Here is a 24135-nt window from a genome sequence, read left to right as displayed (position 1 = left end):
CAGCGCTAAAATAAATGTAAACTGAGTGAATTGTGAATAAATCGCGCAGAGAAAGAGCGGATTGTGGAGCAGCGCGCTGAGGACGGAAACCCCGACGATCCGAAGAAGAAGAAACAGCGGCGGCAGCGGACTCACTTCACCAGCCAGCAGCTGCAGGAGCTCGAGGCCACGTTTCAGCGGAACCGCTACCCGGACATGAGCACGCGCGAGGAGATCGCCGTGTGGACCAATCTGACAGAGGCGCGAGTCCGGGTAAGATATATTATATTATATTATATTATATTATATTATATTATATTATATTATATTATATTATATTATATTATATTATATTATAGCACATGTCTGGAAAATATTTAATTTAGAGTTTATACGTATTTCTAATAATCTGCAATATACATTTAATACATAAAATTTACCACCAGTATTTAATTTAGTATTATTTAATACTAATCAAAATCACTATAAAACCAGATTTAACATAATAATTAAAAATCCAGTAAAGCAAACGCGCGTTCACACTTCCACAACCTGTTTTCAGAAATTAAATTTAATACCAAAAGTTCTACAAGAAATAAACTGTGATTTTTGAGCAAAAACATGGTCCTCTTTAACTCAGTCAATTTCGGTAAAAATAGACAAAAATAATTAAACAAATTAAACTGACAAAAAGATTAATAGTAAATTAAACTAAAATAAGAATAAAATTAGAATTAAATATATGGATATTTGATGACAGACTTTTTGCACACTGGCTGATTCTGTGTGTTTTTTTTTAATATCAGAATATTTTAAAACTTTGTTTTAAAACTTTTTTTATTAAAACTTTTTTAGCATTCACAAAAAAAGTGCAGCCACTAGCAATTCTCTTTAACTTCTGCATTAATTTTTAATTATCACAAAGCACTGAACTCTTAGCCTTTATAATAACATCACAGAACTATTCATTGTTTTTAAAATATATTTTCTCTGCCTACTAGAGTTTATCTTTTAAGTTACTATTAAACGCTTATATTTTAAGTTACAATATCACTAATTTACTTATTCTTTATCTGTTTCTATTGTACATACATTTTTATAAGATATAATGTGAATTTTTAATTTAATCCACATATTTATACACGCGTATGTCTTTCATTTACTGTGAAGTAATTCTCTCAATCTAACCTTCATGTTTTGTAGTTAGATATACATTCAATAAATATTCAGTAAATTCGGTGAAAAACAAGCAGCCTCTTTTTTCTGTGGAATGTCATGTCAAATTTATAACTAATTAAATATTATCCGAGTTTATATTATTTAATAATTCCAATAATTTCGCTTTATCAGTTCTGCGTGAATTATGTTTTTACACCAAAACCCCCCACATTTTAAATTCTGCATCTATTTAACAGGAATAATAATTTTGTTTGATCCGTTTTACTGCTGTTTTATGTTTTTGGCTTGATCACTGTTTTATTTCTGTTGTATTATTGTTGTTATTTTATTGTTTTATTCCCCTGTTTAAATTGAGCCGATGACAAAGACAGTCCTTTTTTACACCCATGAAGAAGACAATACTGAAGCCTAATTTTTATGATAATTTCCTGAAGCTAGAGCGACGATGCTGCTAAATAAATATAAATTATATGATTTTGTTGCTTGCTGATAGAATGTTGTTTCAGTTAATTATGAATTATATTTTTATTTATGGTTCAATAACCACAACATCTATCTATCTATCTATCTATCTATCTATCTATCTATCTATCTATCTATCTATCTATCTATCTATCTATCTATCTATCTATCTATAAAAATTTGTTTTATTTTTGGCTCAGGTGTGGTTTAAGAACCGGCGGGCGAAGTGGCGGAAGCGCGAGCGGAATCAGCAGATGGACTTGTGTAAAAACGGTTATCTGCCGCAGTTCGGTGGTCTCGTGCAGCCCTATGAGGACATGTACCCCGCTTACGGCTACAACAACTGGACCAACAAGGGGCTCGCGCCCAAGAACTTCCCGTTCTTTAACTCCATGAGCCCACTGACGTCACAACCCGTGCTCTCGTCCCCGAGTTCCATTTCCTCCATGAGCATGAGCATGGCCTCGAGCATGAACAGCATCAACAACCTGAACAGCCTCGGCGGGTCCTCTATCAATTCTGCCATGAGCTCCTCCGCGTGCCCGTACGGAGCCCCGCCCCCCGCGCCATACGGGGTCTACCGGGACACGTGCAGCTCCGGTCTCGCGACCCTCAGACTCAAACCCAAGCAGCATCCCGGTTTCGGATACGGAGCATCCGCGTGCCAGTACAACAGCTAACGGATTAACGGAGACGTAAAATATAGAAATGGGTGAATCGTCCGCGCGACCAAAACTGGATTCGCTATAGTTGTTGTTTGTTTGTTTGTTTGTCTATATTATTCGGATGGATTTTTGTGACTCGCTTGTTTACCTGAACTTGCACAATGACTTAATCAAATCCACGTGCTTGGATTTCAAAGTGAAGATGTTACATTGCAACAGTTGTAAATAGTTTAATGTATTTGAACAAAAACAAAGTGAACGTTTTTGCGTTTAATAAAAAAAAAAAAAATCAAAATCTGCCACTTCCGGGCCATTTAATCAGACTGCTTAAGCGGAGTGTATATAAACTCTAATCTCTTTCTCTCCGTTATGTAGCTTCGCCTGCTTTTTATTTGAATTTATTATTATTATTATTATTATTATTATTATTTTATTAAACATGTTTGTGCCATCGTTGTTTATTTGACTGATCCGATATAAACCGCATGTTTGTGAGTTAAAAAACAACAACAACAACAACCCAAAATGTTTTGTACAGAAATGTAAAGAAGAACTGTAGGTTAAACAACTCTGTACTCAGATGTGGATTGGAATTTGTCCTCACATGTTTATGAAAATAAAACAGAAATAATGGTTAAACAAATTTTAAAATAATTGTCGCTATGAAATATGCTTTTTAGCTAAAGACCTAAAACTAATTCGGTAATAATTAAGCACTATAATTAGTGATCTTAAACAGTGTTAGCACATTCACAACACAATTTCTACACAAAGCCGCACAACCTCCGCGGGTGAAGGATAATAATAATAATAATAATAATAATAATAATAATAATAATAATAATAATAATAAACTACTCAAACCTAAATAACTACATCTTGAATTAAAATGTGCTTATATGTGAACTGACCAGAATTTAGATATCAGTTTTATACAATAAACCAAAAGCTCACGTCCCCGGATTTCCGGCGCAGCTGTAAAGGAAATCGCACGAGCCATTTGTTTAAAAATAACAATTAAATAAAAAATAATTTCACTGAGATTTTCAGACTTCAGTTCCCCTTATTTAAATGAAGATTTTTCCAGTCAGATTTGCCTATAACTGTACTGATCCATTAGATTTTTTATTTTTAAATCAGGTTTATCCTAACTTATTTACTTACTGCCCTTTATGCCTCCTCACATTTCGGGCAGCAACGAAGGATCTTCACTCCTGGCGATTTTGGGTCGTCTTTTGGACACTTCCCCAGGTCAGATTCATGGTTCGCATCTCCTCCGCCACAGTCCGACACAGATTTAGGTTTATTCTAAATTCAGTACAAATTATTAATCTTTTTTTTCTGAACATATGTTAATATAAAACCAAATGTTTACCGAAATAATCGAAATTATTCAAAATAATTAAATAAAAACGGAGAGGTTTTAACAGTGGATTATAAACTCCGTAGTTTAATTTCATTAAAAGAGCGCGCGAGCTGCAGCTCCTTCACTTTATCACCTTATCGCGTTTTTATTCACTTCATATCAGCATTAATGACTCAGGAGATGACGGAAAGCTAATAACACCTCACATTAAACTGTTTATTTAACCTGAACTGGAATAACCTATGTGTCCTCCCGAAACAGAAAATCTAATATTATCTTCTTATATAGCCAGAATTTACACATGAAATGAATCAGAAACATGTCTTCCAAGTTTATTTACTATAGGTTATTATTTATAAAGCATACACTTAACAAAAAGAAATAAATATATCCAATAATACAAAATATCATTAGTGTATATATAGTGTCAATTTAAAAATGTACTTTTACACACACACACACACACACACACACACACACACACACACACACACACACACACACTTTAGATTCTTCAAAGTTTCCCTTGATGACTCTTTGTACACTATTATCATTCTTTTAAGCAGCTCGATGAGGGAGTCACCTGGAATACTTTTCTATTAACAGCTGTGTCTCATCAAAAGATAATTAGTGGATGAGTTGCTTACCTTCTTAATGCATTTGAGATCAAACAGTAAATAATAAAAATAAAGTAAATAGCCCTATAACACAACTATAGTAATCCATATTATGTCAAGAACCGAACAACTAATTAAAGAGAAACGATTACTTTAAGACAGGGAGTGACTTTTAATTCATAAAAATAAAGAAAAAACACTGAATTCTTAATTTCCCTGAGGGAACCCGCCCAAAGGGATCAATAAAGTTTTATCTTATCTAATCTAATCTAATCTAATCTAATCTAATCTAATCTAATCTAATCTAATCTAATCTAATTAGAAAGGGTGTACAGACTTTTGACTTGCCCTGTGTGTAGATAGACAGATATTTAAACAAATTCAGATTAAATAAACTGATTTAGTTAAAACATAGAAGATAAATCACTGTTTTATTAATGCATTCAGATCTGAGCTTGAGAACATCAGCAGCTCCTCGTGATCCCGTTATGATCCCCGTTACTGAGTCTCGGTGAAACAGGGTCACGATAAAAATCCTCCGAGTCAGTGTTTCTGTAGGAAATCATGCAACAGCGCCCCGAATGACAGACTGACTAACACACACACACACACACACACACGGCAGACTGAAATAAGCACGCAGTGTAAATGAAGCTGTAAAAATAACAGCGGTTACACACACGGTGTGTGTGTAGCTGTGGAAGGTGAATCCAGTGCATAATTCATATTTACAACATTTTGTGTTTACATTCTGATCCTAAGGTATATTTAAATATATTCACTATGAGGAGTTTCACAGCAATGTGAATAAGACCTGATGGTCACGGTTAATTCTGATGGAAACCAATGCATCAGCCAATCAGCTTTATACATTGCATGTCGTGCAGAAGGATCCAAAAATAATCCATGCGGTGATGTATGCAGAGTGATGGCTGATGAAAATAAATTTGCATTTAGCACATCTCCATTATTTGCATGCAACAGTTGCAAAACAATTGTATGTATCTATTCTATCCACATTCACTGGATATGAGCAATCGCGCTCTCTGATTGGCTACTCTACAACTAGAATATCAGCTCATATACCTTGAGTAGAGAAAAACAAAATGGCGGCTTTGTCATCACATATTTAAAAGAAACAGAAAGAGCTAAAAAGAATATAGTCCCCCCCCCCCCCCCCCAATCTCCTGTTCCACACTCCAGCCCTGTCCGTGACGGTAATGCACCTTTAAGTTGGTTTGCCAACAACCATAAAAACCTTAAGAAGAAGAAGAAGAACAACAACGACAACAAAATGGTGGAGTGTGTTACTGAACCAACTGAGGATGAAATAAAAACTCAACTTGAAAACAAGTCCCCAAAAATACAAAAAAAAAAATGGAATAAAAGTATTTGATGGTAAGAACGTATCTTTTTTTATGTTTCAAGAATGATTATGATAGCATTTTTGCTGCTGTTATTTCACCAGTTTGTTTACATTCTAAGCGGAAATGACTGTCAGACATTTTGTATAAAGTTTTTATTTGTCGAATTTGCAAAAAATAAAACACTTTCTCCAAATCCATTGAATGTGGATAGAATAAAACCATTATTCCACTCAATCTTGTCGTACATGGCTTATAGCCAACTCGGTGCTACACGCCTCATTGTCCATCGGCTCATGAATGACTCGATTTTGTGGAATATATATACGTATATATAAAAATCACACACACACACTGTATATATATATAATTTATATACTATTAGATAGCACAGCTGTGCAGTGGTTATCACAGTCACCTCACAGGAAGAAGGTTCTGGGTTCGAACCTCTCATTTGACTGGGGTCTTTCTGTGTGGTGTTCTCACGTTCTCTCCTCATGTCTGTGTGGGTTTCCTCCAGGTCTCCAGTTTCCTCCCACAGTCCAAACACATGTGGATTCAGGCAACTGATGACTCTAACACGTGCTCAGAGGTGTGTGTGTGAGAGATGGCTGTTCATCTCTGTGTAGCCCTGTGATAGATTGATGACCCACCCAGGGTGAACCTTGCCTCTCACCTGAAGTCAGCTGGGATTGGCTCCAGCTTCACCTCCGACTCTGACGGATAAACGGCAGAGATGATGGATGGATACATAATCTTATAATTATAACTACATAAATATCTACATATATTAATTAAAAATAATTAGAACTAGGGCGGCACGGTGGTGTAGTGGTTAGCGCTGTCGCCTCACAGCAAGAAGGTCCTGGGTTCGAGCCCTGGGGCCGGCGAGGGCCTTTCTGTGTGGAGTTTGCATGTTCTCCCCGTGTCTGCGTGGGTTTCCTCTGGGTGCTCCGGTTTCCCCCACAGTCCAAAGACAGTCCACAGTCCAAAGACATGGTTAACTGGTGACTCTAAATTGAGCGTAGGTGTGAGTGTGAATGGTTGTCTGTGTCTATGTGTCAGCCCTGTGATGACCTGGCGACTTGTCCAGGGTGAACCCCGCCTTTCACCCGTAGTCAGCTGGGATAGGATCCAGCTCGCCTGCGACCCTGTAGAACAGGATAAAGTGGCTAGAGATAATGAGATGAGATAATTAGAACTACATACATAATTACATGGCTGTGAGTTACTCTACAACACATACAAGTCCAAAATACTCAGTTACTAAATGATCCCTAAAGCATAACTCAAAATAATGACTATGTAACAACAGATAGGAAAACGATTAATATTTAAGATTAAAATAATGATACAAAATGAACAGTAAGGACTCTGTAATGACTACACACACATGTGAACAGTGAAAACCTTATTCTTTCCTCCAGGCACAGGTCTCATTCTTTAAAGTTGTGCATTTATTTGATTTAATTATTTCATAAAATGTGTTTATTTTACTCAGTGGTACTTGATGCTGAACCTATGGAGTTTATAACAGAGTACAGCAATGCAGCTACTTCATGGGATTTAATTATTATTACAATCTTTAACACTAATATATTTTGCACTTGAACTTTACATTAATTAAAAGATGGAGTTGAATGATTTGAGCACAGTGTAAATATCAGTTCGTCTGAAAACACACTGAGCATCTATAAGGGCCCTCAGCATCATCAAATCACTATAGTGGATGTGCCTACATCACTACTGAACCATCTCTCTCTGACACACACACACAGACAGACAGATTGGCTGGCGGTGTATAGTCACTAACCCCCATGTAGTGGTCAACTATCTAGTACATGAATGTTTGTTGTGCAGTCTTAAACCAAACCCCAGTGTTTTGCACACTGATCTTAAGCTCTCTGTCAGACATTAGTCAAGTGTGGTCATACAATGTTAGCTCATATGCAAACTGCTACTTAACTACCCTTTTTTCTGACTTTTTTTTTTCTTCTGGTGCTTCTTCTGTGTCCCCTGTCCTGAGAAACAAAATCTATTAAAATGAATGCTGCTAAAACATCTATTTAAACACAGTCAGTCGATCTCTCTCTCTCTCTCAGTATTTCCCACCTGATTCTGGATCAGTTGCTTCATCTTAGCATTAAGGCCAGTGACATCACTTACTTTCTCTCAAGACGAGAAGAGTCCTGGATCGATTACTGTTTGTCATTACATTTTAAAAAGTCCATAAATGAAAGCAGAGACAAATAGGACCTTAATCAGAACACACAGTTCACTTTTGGTCTTTTTCCAGTTATGTCAAAGATGAAAATAAGCATGGGCTGTCAGACAGAATGTTCTCTTCCAGGAGCGAGCGTTTATATTTATGAGCATTTCATTTTCCGCTGGGATGAGCTCATTGTGGCTGCATTTGTCTTTAAGGTTTCTGCCATAATTTAGACATTTAAGACAATTAGATTTGTGCTCACATCTCACTCACTCACACACACAGCTTATATTCAGTAGCTTAAACAGCATCACAAACGCAGAGTTTCTTTAATCAATAACAATAACTGAGAACTCCGAGCACAGATGCATCAATCACCATCATCAGCACTGTTGTTCCTGAGCTCCACGACAGCAATCTCGTCTAGCTGAATGTACACTCCAAGATCCATCAGTGGATCACCAACTTTCTGACAGGAAGTAAACATCATCATGTGAAGTTCTCAGACCCCATGACAGTCAGTACAGGATCACCACAGGGCTGGGTTCTCTCACCGTAACAGAGAGAGATCCATCACTGTACTCGAGTTTGTGGGAGACACGCCTGTAGTGATGAGGTTACCTGTAGAAGTGAAGTCTTACAACATTGTGTGAACATAACGACCAACAATCTGCACCTCAGCTGGGTTCAGTGTCGAGTCTTTCAGGTTCCTGGAGATCATCATCACCAACTCACTGAAATGGGCCAACAACATAACCACCATCCTCAAGAAATAGCCACACCAGCTCAGGAAGCGCAATATTTCTAAACCCATCCTGAAAAGATTATAGTGAGCCGCTATAGAGAATGTGCTCACCTCCTCCATCACAGTGTGTTTCCTCTCTGCCTCCTACATCTGCAGGAGCAGGCAGCAGCTCACAGTCCATTTGGCTAAGAAGGGCATCGGCTGTGAACGCGACAAAATCGAGAGCAGTGAAAACTGCTGCTGACCGCAAACATCCTGTCCACCACCTCGCTGTCAAACTGCCATCGCAGAGGCGCTACAGGTCCATCACCTTCCCAACCATACGACACCAACGCGATCCAGTAATTAAATCTGTCTGTCTCCCAGTAACTTACACACAAACATGTGACATCACAGTCATCTTGTAGTAGTATTGCACTGTTCTCATGTCCTGTACATGCTCCAATTGTGGTGTTATTGCATTAATTTTATGCTGTTCAGCTTCATGTAATAATGACAATAACACTGATATTCATGCTCTTTATTTAAGAGTTGTTTACAGTAACTGGAGAACTTTTTAAGCCTCTGTGTTTACAGCAGTTCCCAGATCAGTCCAGCACTCAGTGAGAGTCTGAGCTCAGCCCACAACACACACTCATCTGGAATCTGGAAATGTGACACCATTTTACAGCACTACAATGTCAGAGCGACTTTATCGATGAATTTGGCAAGACGGATATCTTTCTTCGACAGGCCTCCGCAGTCATGTGTTGTTAATGTGACCTGGACCTGAAAAACAACAAGAGATTCAACTGTGAGGGAAACACACACACACACACACACACACACACACACACACACACACACACACACACGAGATTCAACTGTGAGGGAAACACACACACACACACACACACAAAGTAGCAGAGTGAGAGCCCAGAGCCTTTCATAAAGAGAGGATTAATGGTGGAATTCCTCACAGTACAGCAGAAGCGCTGTTGCTAACACAGAGGCTTCAGTTGGATTTCAAGCCCGTTTGTCCAAAACCATGGCTACTTTCTTCACACACGGGGGGGATTTCACCATAAAAAAACCAAAACAACAAAAAACTCTAAACAGGATTTTCTTGGTTTCTCATTGTTCTAGGGTGAAATGTGAGCGAGCAGTGTTAGCATGAGCCATGTCAGTGTGGACATACTGAAAGCTTGGCAGCGGTGTGTGGGGCCTCTCGGCTCGGCTCAACGTGGCGCTCACGTTAAACACTAACTGAGGCTGTTTAAATGCTTGCTGCAGGGTGACAGAGAGGCGCTCAGTGGAAGTTATTACCTTATTATAAACATTGAACCACTCCGGATGATGGTTCATCTTCTCTGCCTGCAGAGCCACTCGAGACATGAATCCAAACGCCTGCAGTAAAAGACAAACAGTACACGCATCCCTGCGAATTATTACTCTAAATATACATTTTTATTTATCTGAGAGCATTATTACCACACAATTACAACCTGAAAACAGAAAAAGTTGGGACGGTGTGGAAAATGAAATTTAAAGAAAGCAGCGATTTGTAAATGAACTGTGACTTGTATTTCATTACAGACAGAATTAACCCGAGATATTTCATGTTTTGTTGGTCAACTTCATTTCATTTGTTAATATCCATCCATTCCTGCATTTCAGACCTGCAACACTTTCCAAAAAAAGTTGGGACGGGGAAATTTAGGGCAAGTAATGAGGTACAACAATTAAATAATGATGTGGATTTGAAACAGGTGATGACAACAGGTGACTATAATCATGATGTGATACAAATTCAGTGTCCAGGAAAGGCCGAGTGTTTGAGGAGTAAAGACGGGCCGAGGATCTCCAGTTTATCAACAAATACATGAGAAAATTATTGAAATGTCTAAAAACAAATGTTCCTCAGAGAAAGATAGGAAGGGATTTGGATATTTCACCCTCTACGGTACATAAGATCACTAAACCATTCAAGGGATCTGGAGGAATTTCAGTGTGTAAAGGGCTCAGGGTGACTTCTCTGGGCTCGGAGGCGTCTGGGACGAACCATCACACACTGGGAATGGGTATTGTGATCAGATGAATCAGTATTCCAGGTCTTTTTTGGAAGAAATGGACACCATGGGCTCCGGACCAAAGAGGAAAAGGACCATCCAGACTGTTGCCAGAAACAAGTCCAAAAGCCAGGGTGTGTCATGGTATGGCGTTGGGTCAGTGCCCTTGGCAAAGGTAACTTACACTTCTGTGATGGAGCATTAATGCAGAAAAGTCCACTGAGATTTTTGGAGCAACATCTGCTGCCTTCAGGACGACGTCTTTTCCAGGGAGATTTCAACAAGACAACGCAAAACCACATTCTGCTCACATTACAAAGGCGTGGCTGTGGAAGAAGAGGGCGTGTCCCCTCTGTCCCCAACAGAGAACTTGTGGAGAATTTAGAAATGATAAATATGACAGTGACGACCCCGAACTGTTCCACACCTTAAGACCTGTTTACAGGAAGAACGGGACAAAAATAACACCTGAAACACGTCGTCACTTGGAGTCTTCAGTCCATAAACAGCTTTTAAGTGCTGGGAGAAGGAACGGGAACATTATCAAGTGGTAACTGTCCCAACTTTTTTTTTTTTAAATGTACTGCAAGAATTAGATTTAAAATGTTTATTTTGAAAAAAACAATAAAATTAATGAAGTAAAGCATCAAATAATGTGCTGTTGTATTGTTTTGAGTGCAGTAGAGCTCAGATTATTTACAAATCATCGTTTTCAGTTTTAATTTCAACTTCAACATACCATCCAAACTTTCTGATTTGGGGTTGTACGGTATTATTACTCTAAAAATACATTATTATTCTGAGAGTTTTATTATTTTATAGACACACCGATTACTTCTTGGAGCATTATTACTCTATTCACACGATTATTCTGTTCGCAAACTCTAATTACATTAATACTATCCCCTTTATTACTCTCATTACTAATAGATTTCCTTTCTTTTCCCAAACCCCATTATTACAGTTTCTCATTATTACACAGCTTTACTTGTATCCCATCTGCTTTAATACCCCATAATTACACTCTGATCTGAATTTTTTCCTTTATCCCCCACCCTGAATGTTACTCACACCTTCAAGCAATGATTTAGAGTAATAATGTTAATAATAAAGTCACAAAGCTCAATTCAGGCAGAAATTAGCAAAGCCACTGCCAGTGTTGGGCACGTTACTTTCAAAAAGTAATTAGTTATAGTTACTTTTCCCAAAAAGTAACTGAGTTAGTAACGGAGTTACTTTGTCATAAAAGTAACTAATTACCAGGGAAAGTAATTATTCCGTTACATTTTGTTCCCCCTCAAAAAAAAAAAAATCAAATTCAATTAGTGTAATCATAATAAAAGTGAATGTTAAATGTGTTTAATGACTGAAATGGACACTTAACAGAACCAATTAGTAATGTTATCTACACTATATTAATATTTTTGTGGGACAATGTGAGATAAGACATCTATCAAATGTAATATATTTTTGTAGTTATTAAAATTATGTTACTAATTACTGGCCACTGACGAGGACAAACGCTTTGTTCCTCGACATAATGTGCATTGCACGTAAACACTCTTGCCTTTTATTTCAAGTAATGAAAAGTCCTGGCTGTATTTCCAGTGTGAAAGCGCAGTGCTGGGCTGACCGCTCGCCATCGCTGGGTCTTCTGATTGAAAGAGCGCACAGTAGTGCAGTAGGCGTGGCCTACCTACGTATGTTGTCCAAATCTACTCTGATTGGCTTACTGTGCCGTTGTCTCGCGTCTCCCCGCCCCACACTAAAGCAGAGTAAAGAAAGGCTGAATGAGCAGCGTGCCAGATGAGAACAGCTTTAATAAAGTAACGCATAGTATTTTATTGTAAGTAACGGGAACGGCGTTATAACGATGTAAAAAGTAATTAGTTAGATTACTCGTTACTAAAAAAAGTAACGCCGTTAGTAACGCCATTTATTTCTAACGCCGTTATTCCCATCACTGGCCACTGCTATCTTATTGATAGAGTACATTTATTTACCATGACACATGCTAAACTTTGTGCGATTCTGGAGTGGCCTTAAGTGGGTGGATCCAAATACAAACTTCATTTGCCCAACAGTTAGTGAAAATGCTATTTGTCTGTAGGTCTCATGATTCAGGAGATATTGGCCAAACCATAAAACACTGGACTACAGTGCCCCCTATATGATCAGGCCCATCACTAGCAGGTGATACTGTCAGGCAGCAGATATGGTACAGGTATGGACACCGGTACAGGTAAACAAAAACTTATCAAACTTGCAGACATATCCAAAAAAGGTGTGACAAAAACAGGGTCAGAGAATAGGCAAAGGTCAGGCAATGTACGATCAGAATAAACAGGGCTAGACAAAACATGAAAACCATAAACCAGATCAAATCCAGAAGAAGCTACTGCTTGGTAACGATGAGAACACAGAACGTATACTTAACAACGAGCAGTTAGAGTTAAGGCCAATTTATGCTGACAACCCAGTCCTCGCAGATAGCGTCGCAGACAATGTCTGCGTAGCCCCCCCACCTTTGCAGACGCTCTGCGCGCACCTCCCAAAAATTGTGACCACCACAGAAGCCTCGCAGACAAGAGGGCTCTGATTGGTCCACTCTACATCCGCTGTAACGCACTTCCGCTTCCCTACTTTCCCGGTTTGTTTTGTTTTCACGACCGGCATTTTTAAAAACGCGAGCGAAGATGGAGCAGCATGAAGAGCGGTTGATTGAGGAAGTACATACATCTATACGACTCCAGTTCTAGTCATTATAAGTAACCGGAGGATAAACACTCCACTAACCACACCCACCAACTACTCCTAGCGACTTCGTGCCCCCTTGCGTTGTGCCGGTGAATAACATCGCGCACGCCTATTACTCCCCGCTCAACGATAAATTACAACTGTCTGCGAAAAGCTATCTGCGAAAGCCTTGTCGCAAGAGCATGCAGAGGCCTTAAGAGTGCTTATATACACTGTGTGGCTGTGATTACTGAAAGAGTTGAGGCACACGTGTGTGCGAGAGAGAGATTAGTAGCCTGGTAAATGTGAAGGTGACCGTTTCTGTGGATGTTGGGCCAAATCTGTAGGCAGTGTTGTGTTCTGGATATTGTAGTTGGACACCATTTCCAGTGTTGACATGGCAGTTACCTGTACATGTGTGTATGAGTTACACTTGGGGCTGTAAAATTCTTTAAAAACAGAATAATATGAGTAACAAAATGCTCCCAAAAGTCCTGGGGCTCCAGCGTGAGGTCCTAACCCTAACCCTAGTACAGATAATACAGAACAAGGTGCACTCAACTTGTAGTGCATATAGAGCAGGTGATGGAGTGGGTGAGACACTCGTATCTCTCTCTCTCTCTCTCTCTCTCTCTCACACACACACACACACCAATCAGAGGCCATTCTGAGTGATTATGAGAATTCTAATTACCGCAGAGAGGCCCAGATCCTCGGTGTGCTGTGTTCACTGCGATTTCAGAGCAATTTCCCTCTGCAATCTCAATTAAGCTCCTAAATGCTTCCGCGGATAATTAGACCACTGAAAGGCCATTGTACACCACACGCTGCCGTGGCTGCACGGACACACAGACGCACAGCCACTCGTGGCAGGAAATTGCTTCAAGTCTTTAGTGTGTTGTAACCAATTTTCCAACACATGATGTAACACGATCGGCAGCTTGGCGATCAGGTTGGATATCAGAATACAAACCGCCTCGCAATCAGTTTAACATAATTGTCAGATTCCTGCAACGTGAGCTGAGGGCACGATGGCCTGCTCTTTCTCAGCTCTCATTAGGAACATTGGGCCATTATTAAATCACTGCAGCGGCTGATTGTTGTCCAAAATGTTTCCTTCACTCATTCACATCAAATCTGGAGGGTAAAGTGTGAAATGAACTGGTGCAGTGGAGTGTGACTTTAACCTTGTAATGCATGGAGCTTCAATTTAACTCAACTTAATAACTTCTTACACTGAGTTTAACTTTATAATCCCTGGCTGTTTCACAGGAACTCCAACCGAGTTGAATTCAAAACACTCAGACATTTAAAATGACAAAATGCCACAATCTATGTCCATGTTCTTACTAAAAATATATCTGCTACTTCACAGCTCTGTAATAATAAACCAAAAATAAAAAACCTCATTTCAATTCCTTCATGTTTTTAAAGTTTTGAAAAACACTTATTTACACACACACACACACACACACACGGTGGATGGAGAGAGCACCAAGACTGTTTCCTCCGACACCAAGCTGGAGAGGTCAAGGAGTTTTTGGTCGTGCGGCTCTTTGTTTCCCCTCACCATGAGCGCTCCCCCTGCACCCTCTGTCTGTCACACAGCCACTAATTCATTGTGACACATTGCAGGGGCTTCAATAATCAGAACCACTGGCACCGGGGCCGAGCCATTACAACCCCCCCCACACCACTCTGAGGGGCATTTAGGCAGATTACAGAATGACTGTCATGAAGCACAAGCTGAAACACAACCACACTCACGCAGAGTGTGGTGTCCAACAAGGTTATTTATTTTGTAAATCAATAAATTGACATCCTTCAACATTCTTCGAACCTGGCAGTACCGATGCAGAGAAGAAATAAAACATTTATTATATTTAGTCGACTTGGTTCTGCTCTGTTCCACAGCACACACCCTGCAAGCGAACCTTTCCCTTCTAAAGGAAAACTGTACAGATGACATTAAATGTTAAGAAAATTACAATGTTCTAGGAAAAAGCCAGATCACACAAATAAAAAATTCCACTTTAGACAATTGAGGTACCAGACTTACAAACAAACCCACTACATCTCCAGCTGTTAATGAACGCATCTGGAAACTTCTATAAGGCCATGATTGCATTAGTGAACATAAGAAAATTCCATTATACTATTAAAATATATATCACACAACACATTTAAACACTAATTAAAATATGGCTAAGTATTTCCCACCATATAATTAAACCCATCATTTTATATAATAGTGAGTTGCAGATTGTAATCATCCAACAAAAACAATTATTTTGGGCACGAATGCCATAGAAAATAGGGCTGGGTATCACCAGATACCTCACGATACGATACTATGGCGATATTTTGCCCACGATAACGATATCACGGTACAGCGATTCTGCGATAATCAATATATTGCAAGAAATTTCAACCACATCACAATATCTGCGTCACTGAAGAAAATCAGAATTTATTGACCACTGTAAAATTACATTTCACATACATAACTACACACTCTTGCCAGACATATATTTGTCTCTATTCTACTGCTGGCAAAACCAAGAGTTGCTTCACTACAACATACAGAAAATTCCCATTTCTGTGCTAGTATTATCAATTTTTCTGTAAGCATGGACACATCAGTGCTGCTTAACAAGCAGAATCAAATTGTTTTATGAAAACTTAAAACTTGCACTGCAGACTGCACAGACATTTCAGTGCTAACACTAATATCAATTTGTTCTTTGTAAACTTGAGAACACATACCTGACAACATTTAACTTGTGCTTATTTTGCAGGAACAACAGTCTGAAACACATTGAAAAGTGCAGTGTGCATCTTAATTGGAGCATCTTAATTTAATTGGAGCGAAACAGGTTTTGCAAAGTGCATTCTCTTTGTCCGGCTCACTGTTTTTTTTTCTCCTTTCCTTTGGAATCCAAAGTGCCTCCAAACATCTGCCTTAAAGTTCGGCGGCGTCTCTAGGTTTATGTTAACAGCCATGCTTGCCTGTTTTTTTTTCCTCACTGCAACCGCCGGGGAAAAAAGAGAAGACGAAGAGTGCCTTGCAGTGAGGTAGCGGCACAGCGACACCTCGCGGAGTGGAGGTGCGGAAGTCGTACTAGATTTACAACCCGTCTGAAACATGATTTTATTATTTGAAAAAATATCGATATTCAAATTTTGAGTATCGATATTGAATCGGAAGACAAAGTACCACGATATATCGCCGTATCGATATTTTTGCATACCCCTAATAGAAAAGTGCCATCTGAATTTCTGCCAAGATGTACAGAAGCATGCAAAGAACACACCGAAACTCCACAGTTCGACCATCTTGGAGCTTACATCAATAACTGCTCACAAGCAGAAATGCACCTCCTCAACATTAACACTTACAACCTCAAATGCACATGTTCTACTGACCACAGAGGCCAAGTCGAATAAACAAACACCTAGAAAATTTAAAGGGAGATGGCCTTTCTGATTTTTCAAGTGTAGGTCATGAAAAGAATTTTCCCCAGACACCCAGTCATTTTTGTTTAGTGGACTGAAAGCTACTGAATTCGAATCTCAGACTTCCAATTTTATTATTATTATTATTATTTTTTAAATGGAACAATTAATGAATTTAGTGTCACGTGCCCCTAAATTCTCCGCTATTTTTTCCTGCTTCACCATGACCCAATTCAAGATACTACGTTATGCATCACGTGGTGGGCTTTCCCCGTTCACGCAAGGCATTGTGGGACACAAATTTGAAACAGGAGAGAAAAATGGAGGACGCGAGTGTGCAAATGAAACGTGAAAGACCAACTAAAGTAACGGAAAGCGAGAAGAAAAGACGTTATGTTATATACAAAGGAAAGGAAACGCAGGACTAAACTAATAAATATGGGCGCTCAGCGAGCACCTCGGTGTGATCAGCTGTTCGTTTAGCGACAGAATGATGGAACTGTCAGTGCACGCTCAAAGGGAAACCTGTAGATGGCAGTAATGCAACACTGTGGATGCCAGCTGCCGTAAAACCCAAAAGAAGAAGGTAAACCTGCGCATGCGCACACGGACTTCCTCTGTCCGCTCGCTTGGCGCAGTCAAGCAATTTCATGCACATTATTTGCTGTAATCCCTTCAAATTAAATAACTTCCCAGCCACAGAATGGCCTGATATTTTGTGAGATATTACAGAAATAAACATACATCACAATGACCACATTTCAGAGCGAACTAAATTTCACCGATTTTATGAAATCGAAAGGCCGTCTCTCTTTAAATCTCTCCTATTAATAAACTAAAATGTAATTAAAAGAGACAACACACCCTCACAAATTAACTAACTCAAGTAAAACTCCCAAAAGCATGACACTTTAACCTTATACAAAAAGCAGGAGAGAGAACCTGTAATCAGTACAGCATGGGCAGAGAGAAACCCAACAACGGAGAGAAAGAGACAGACGGAGAGATGGAGTGAGAGACAAACAGAAAGAGACCTACAGAGAAACAGTGACAGACAGAGATGAGGAACACATGGATAACTGGACAGTTTGTGGTTTTCGGCGACAGATGAAACATTTTAACCAATTGGATTGTTTGTGAAAGAAATGATTCTGATGGAAACCTCAGCTGCAGCTGAAGTCGGCTCTGCTCCCTGTCAGACTGATGAGGACTGACACACACACGGGTGGGTGCGGGGTGCTTGGTCTGGTAGGGTTTTTGATTTAGTTAATCCATACACACATCAGTAGGAGGAAGTGTAGTAACAAAGCTTGAGCTCAAAACTCATATCTAGATTAGCAATACAAATAAGTGACTCCACCCACTTTGGAACTCAACAGTGACTCTGCCCACTTCTTTAGTAGCCTTGATTCCAGAAGTTTCTCTCCCCATTTATAATCTCAATATACTCTTAAAAAAAATGAACATTTCAGGGGGCATCATGGCTCAGGTGGATAAGGCGCCATACCATAAATCCGGGGACCCGGGTTCGATTCCGACCCAAGGTCATTTCCCGATCCCTCCCCGTCTCTCTCCCGCTCATTTCCTGTCTCTACACTGTCCTAGCCAATAAAAAAGGTGAAAAAAAGCCCAAAAAAATCTTTAAAAAAAAAAGAACATTTCAAAGAAAATGTGTTAATAAGACAGTGTTAATTAGATGGTGGTAATGACAGCATTAATCAGACAGAGCGTTAGACCCACTGGCCCTCATTTATCAATCTAGTATAGAAACCAGCACAGATTCGAATGTAGAACTCATAGCATAACAGGGTTCACGTGTGATTCATGAAACATTTGTATCTTGCCAATCACAGTGCAAGAATGATCGAGCTTTATAAATGTGGTGGCTGAAAACCAGTCATTTAAATATCACGCCCCTAAATATTCTCGGTTCAGAGGCCTCACCCCAGACTTTGACATGCAGAGGTGTAACACGACCAAGAAGAGAAATTTCTCCACCCTCAAAATAGAAGCTCTAACATCTCAAGTCCAATCGAATTAATTATTTCTCCAACCAATTCCCTCGTATTTGACAGCTTGAAAAATAGCATCATAGGAAGTCAGAAAAATGCAGCATGGAAATAAACGCAGCAGTGATTTCACAACGTAGCTGTCGACAATCAAACTCCAGCTGATGTCCGAATATATAATGTACATATCCATAATATGTATTGCCTACATACTGCATATAATAGTAGCTCAATAGCTTACATCACAAACCTTTACATGTAGGTGAAGAAAAAAAAAAATAGTCTTGCCCACAAAATTTACACAGTTGGAGTTTTTTTTATTTCCTAATTTTAATGAGGTTTCAGATCAATCAGAGCCAGACACTGAACTCTGAGAAAGAGCGAGAGCACGTGTCCTCCCCCCTGTGCTGCCACACCACTACCCTGGATGCCTTGAGAGACGAAAGCGACTTAATATCCACTTGTCACCTTCCATAAAACCCCTGTACTCCCAAAAAACCCTGTCGTGTCATATGGATGTACAGAGGTCTTCTAACAGAGCCGGATGTGCCATTGCTGAGATCTGATGAATGGCAAAGCTCTTTTTCAAATATATGAGTCAATAAGCATCTAAATCATCACACTGCAAATCAGTTAGCCTACCCATTGCTTAATTTTATTTGTAATTATGTCACCAGTAACCTAACAAGCAAGTTATCTCAAAATGAAAGAGAAATTATCCCCGTTAATGGCAAACAATTTGAACATACCAATTTAGCCTACATTAGGGATATATGACACACAGTTGATGTAGGTCTTTACAAAATATAATATTACATTTTTAAGTGATGAATATGTGGCTGCATATGCTTACATGTCAGTCAGAATATATTGTGTAATAACAATTGTCCACTCAGTCAGATTACTGCATTGTGCTGCACAGAGTTTCCCCAAAAGCATCGTAGCACAAAGATCATTGTTAAATGGTCAAGCGAGCAGCACAATGAACACCCTCTCTCCTGGTTAAGACGCTCTTAGTGTTAAGAGGCTTTTGGGAAACTCGAGGTTACACTACATGTTCATGCTGACTCAAAAACTTGCGTACACGAGGTGAGACTTGACTGTAGCCTCTGCTCATGTCCACATTGAAAATGCCAAGCTTTGCATGGAAGTGACCACATGCCCAGTTTTTTGTCATATGTTCTTTTCATAAATGAGGGCAAGTGTGTTAATTGAACGTTTTAATGACAGTGTTTTTGAGACAGTGTTAATGAGATCCTGAACCTGATTAAAGGTTTTGAAGTGCAGCTCTTTATACAGTGCATCTCGCTCCTCCAGCTCCACCCATCCTGTTGCCTTCAACTCCATCAGTGCATGCTCTCTTTCTGTTGCACTCAACCAGTGGGAGTCTGTAGCCTACACACACACACACAGTCAATTAAACCCCCAGACACAGTCCCATAATCACTTTTCTACTGATGTACCTGTCTGTGTGCGCCATCTGTTAGTCAAACACAGAAACGACAAGATAAACTCACAGCAAATCAAGTATAAAAGGAATTTCCTCTAATGCAGCTGATTATAATAACAAAAAGACAAGAATTTTAATAGAATTGTGTGCCAAAAATAAGTTTTGTTTCGAAACACACATTGCTTGATTCTGTCTGCCATAAGCACGTGACCAATGAGGTTGAAAACAATCACGTGACTGTTTTGAAACCTAAACTCACGGGTGCGTTTTGAGGCTCATTCGAGGACTAATGAAGGTGTCTCTGTATGATAAATATAAAAAATAATCTCCTTGGCAAAATCAGCAAGAACAATCAAACCGTCTTATTTTACAATTCAGTTAAACCCACAATTTACTTATGATGTAAAAAGCCATGAACTATTATTGGGTTAAATATAAAATTTGTTTGTCTCTTGAAATAACCTGCATCATTAGTCTCATCTCATTATCTCTAGCCGCTTTATCCTGTTCTACAGGGTCGCAGGCAAGCCGGAGCCTATCCCAGCTGACTACGGGCGAAAGGCGGGGTTCACCCTGGACAAGTCGCCAGGTCATCACAGGGCTGACACATAGACACAGACAACCATTCACACTCACATTCACACCTACGCTCAATTTAGAGTCACCAGTTAACCTAACCTGCATGTCTTTGGACTGTGGGGGAAACCGGAGCACCCGGAGGAAACCCACGCGGACACGGGGAGAACATGCAAACTCCGCACAGAAAGGCCCTCGCCGGCCACGGGGCTCGAACCCAGGACCTTCTTGCTGTGAGGCGACAGCGCTAACCACTACACCACCGTGCCGCCTGCATCATTAGTATCCTTTTAAAATTTCTTTTTTTAATAACCCCAAAAACCTCTGCATCACATTACTCTGTACATCTTTTTCACCAGCAGATGGCACTAGCGTTCACGTGTGTTGAAAAGCTTCCATTTTTCTCTTCAAGCTCTTTTTCATAACTGTCGGGAAGAAAGCTTCATTTTGTCATCGCCCCTTTGTGGGATGAAACTCGGGTTGTTTTGCAACCTTCAAATAAAATGTGCCCTAAGAGTCCAGTCCTAATACGGCTTTAAAAACACCTCTCTCCAACTTTCCCTTGGCCTACTAAAAGCTGGGTTATGCTTGCATACGCATAGTTCAAAACAAGAAGGTTGCATCATGTATTCTGTGGGCATTCGGAGGATAATTGGGCTAATCTGGGGTCCAATTTGCAGCTTCCAATAATCGCGGGAGCATTCCAAATAATTCTGTAGTGTGAGGTGCAGGGACGTCACTAGGTTTGAGAGTCAGGGGTAGCTTAGCAGCCAGAGGAGAAAAGGTATTGTGCGCGCGCAGCGCACGCCGAACATTTTTCAGAGCGCGCGCCTACTAAGGCTGTCAATCAATTCATTATTTCAAGAGCATCACACCTTGGGGACACACTTCCCACCATTTCTATTCTATTTTAAAATTGCTTTCATCATTTAATTGCTTGCTGAAGCAACTTCACCAGCTAAACTACAAAAATGTGAAAAAAACAACGGTAGGTGTCATGCATTCCTGCGCAAACTGAAGAGGGCAAGTGCTTCACAAATCATCATGTAAACATTCTACAGAAGACTCAATATAGCCTAGGTAAAGTTAAGCAAATGCAAACCACTGACATCAAATTACAATCTCACCGTGTGTGTCTGCAAATGAAAGCATAGAATTCTGACTCTCTGCAAACCCAACTCAATGGAAGCCCGCACCGCGCCTGCTGCAGAATGCCCGCGTAGTTTTTTAAGTCCTACTAGCCTACCACTCGACGTGACGCTTGACACAGAGCCAATGAGGAGGAATCATAACGATATTAATAATATTGCATTAAACAATAAATAAGCAAGCAGAAACTGTTGTTCGGATTAACTTGTGTTCTTGATGGCTCATGTTCAGTGCTTTACTGCCTTTGTTTTTTTTGGGAAAAAAAATAAAAATATAAATAATTTAAAAAAGGGCAAAAAATATAGGGTGGCTTTGCCATAAGATAGGGTGGCTGGAGCTACCCTAAAATGGGTCTGGCGACGTCTATGGTGAGGTGTTTACAGACATAATCTTAAGGTCACTGACTGGATTGGAGCCTCCCCGTTTTAGAATTGTAAATATCGAACATGTCCGATATTTACAACTAAAAACGGTGTCGTGTGAGAGGAACAGCGATGGAATACTGAGCAGAGAGTGAGCTAACCGGGATACGCCATGTTTATCACGGCATCTCCAAGGCAGTGGAAAGTCGGAGAACATAAACGACATTTCTAATGATGATGGGTTTCACTCTCCTCTCCACCTGTTTACACAACAACGTGAGCTTGCAGCAGTAGCTCGCACTCCTCCAGCTCACAATGCAAAAATGTATACGGGCCTGTGCCCATACAGGTGTGACCGCAGTGACAGGTGTGAAGGGGTTCGGGTCGAACACCCCCTCCCGTCCTTGAGCGAACGCGCGCGAGTTCAGATTTCAAAACAGTCACGTGGCTATGGTCAACGTAGTTAGTCACGTGTTTAGGGCAGACTGAATCAAGCAATAATAGTGTTTCGAAGCAACGCGTATTTAACACACACACACCTCGGTGCATTAGGGTTAACGGTAAGAGCAGGACTGTAGAATCGGTTAAATATCAGACCTCCAATCGCTTTAAAGCGTGTGGATCAGAGCGCTGAGGTGATTCAGTTTTAACTCTGGGTCTGCAGCAGTTTGGTAGATACAGGAAGAACACTAATAATCACTCGCAGAGGAAACAGGAAGTCTTACCATTTTAGCTGTGGACAGAAGAAAGTGTCTGCGTTTGGATAAAACACTCCGACTTTCAGTGCAGAACCTCATAAACATTAACCAGTTCATAACGCACGTGCACAGGGACACACACACACACACACGGGCTGTCTGCTGTTCTGCCTGCGCAAAAATGTTAAATGTCCACGAAAGTCTCAAGTTGTGACTGAACCTCTCACTCAATAAATACAGGGCCAAGACACTGTAGAGTACCCGGATGTACCCGGTGTGGGCGTGGCTCTGGAAGCCATCACTAAAGTCTCATCTCATCTCATTATCTGTAGCCGCTTTATCCTGTTCTACAGGGTCGCAGGCGAGCTGGATCCTATCCCAGCTGACTATGGGTGAAAGGCGGGGTTCACCCTGGACAAGTCGCCAGGTCATCACAGGGCTGACACATAGACACAGACAACCATTCACACTCACATTCACACCTACGCTCAATTTAGAGTCACCAGTTAACCTAACCTGCATGTCTTTGGACTGTGGGGGAAACCGGAGCACCCGGAGGAAACCCACGCGGACACGGGGAGAACATGCAAACTCCGCACAGAAAGGCCCTCGCCGGCCACGGGGCTCGAACCCAGGACCTTCTTGCTGTGAGGCGACAGCGCTAACCACTACACCACCGTGCCACCCATCACTAAAGTCGTGTGTTTCTATTATAACTAATGTAACAAAAGCTTGGATTTGCTCATTACTGTGACTAATGAAGGAGAAAAGAACCGTGTGTAAACTGTTGCTCAGATGTGTTTGGCCCTAACGTCATAGGGTCACAAGTTTAAAGCCCAGTGAGGTCTCAGGTGTGTGTGTGTACCTGTTCTGCTCTCTGTGAGGGGGTGGAGACAGTGCAGGGTATGGGGCTCTGCTCTCCCGTCAATCACACTACCACTAGCCGGTCACAGCTTCCCTAGAGTACAGATTTCCTTCCCTGACTCTAGAACTGGTCCCGTGTTACTGAATATAAAAACAGCAGGGTGAAGGGGCTTTAGTTCACGTTTACGCTCAGACTGGTCA

General features: G+C 40.3%; 2 protein-coding genes across 2 annotated transcripts in view; one reads left to right on the top strand and one right to left on the bottom strand.

The window, feature by feature from the left end:
- pitx1 (paired-like homeodomain 1) overlaps positions 1 to 2915 on the top strand; it is a 4612-nt gene extending 1697 nt beyond the window's left edge. Inside the window, exons 2-3 of the mRNA XM_060935281.1 lie at positions 50 to 252; positions 1821 to 2915. Coding sequence (XP_060791264.1) covers positions 50 to 252; positions 1821 to 2300 — 683 coding nt within the window. The 3' untranslated portion in view covers positions 2301 to 2915. The remainder of the gene's footprint in view (positions 1 to 49; positions 253 to 1820) is intronic.
- Positions 2916 to 9091: 6176 nt separating this feature from the next.
- LOC132895091 (pterin-4-alpha-carbinolamine dehydratase 2-like) lies at positions 9092 to 24099 on the bottom strand. The gene is made up of 4 exons (XM_060935280.1): positions 23936 to 24099; positions 20099 to 20230; positions 9892 to 9972; positions 9092 to 9354 (listed from the first exon to the last, which is right to left on the bottom strand). Exons 2-4 carry the CDS (start codon positions 20180 to 20182, stop codon positions 9259 to 9261), a joined length of 261 nt encoding a protein of 86 aa, XP_060791263.1. The 5' UTR covers positions 20183 to 20230; positions 23936 to 24099; the 3' UTR covers positions 9092 to 9258.
- Between the last annotated feature and the right edge of the window lie 36 nt (positions 24100 to 24135).

The sequence above is a fragment of the Neoarius graeffei genome, chromosome 12 (assembly GCF_027579695.1).
Source record: "Neoarius graeffei isolate fNeoGra1 chromosome 12, fNeoGra1.pri, whole genome shotgun sequence".
NCBI lineage: Eukaryota > Metazoa > Chordata > Actinopteri > Siluriformes > Ariidae > Neoarius > Neoarius graeffei.
This window is presented reverse-complemented; position numbering and strand designations above follow the sequence as displayed.

Excerpts from the sequence above, each read along its gene's own strand:
- LOC132895091 (XM_060935280.1), bottom strand. The coding sequence starts at position 20,182 with ATGGAGTTGAAGGCAACAGGATGGGTGGAGCTGGAGGAGCGAGATGCA. Across the intron at positions 9,973-20,098 it reads ACTTCAAAACCTTTAATCAG|GCGTTTGGATTCATGTCTCG; the intron begins GTTCAGGATCTC and ends CTTTTACTGCAG. Across the intron at positions 9,355-9,891 it reads GGTTCAATGTTTATAATAAG|GTCCAGGTCACATTAACAAC; the intron begins GTAATAACTTCC and ends GTTGTTTTTCAG.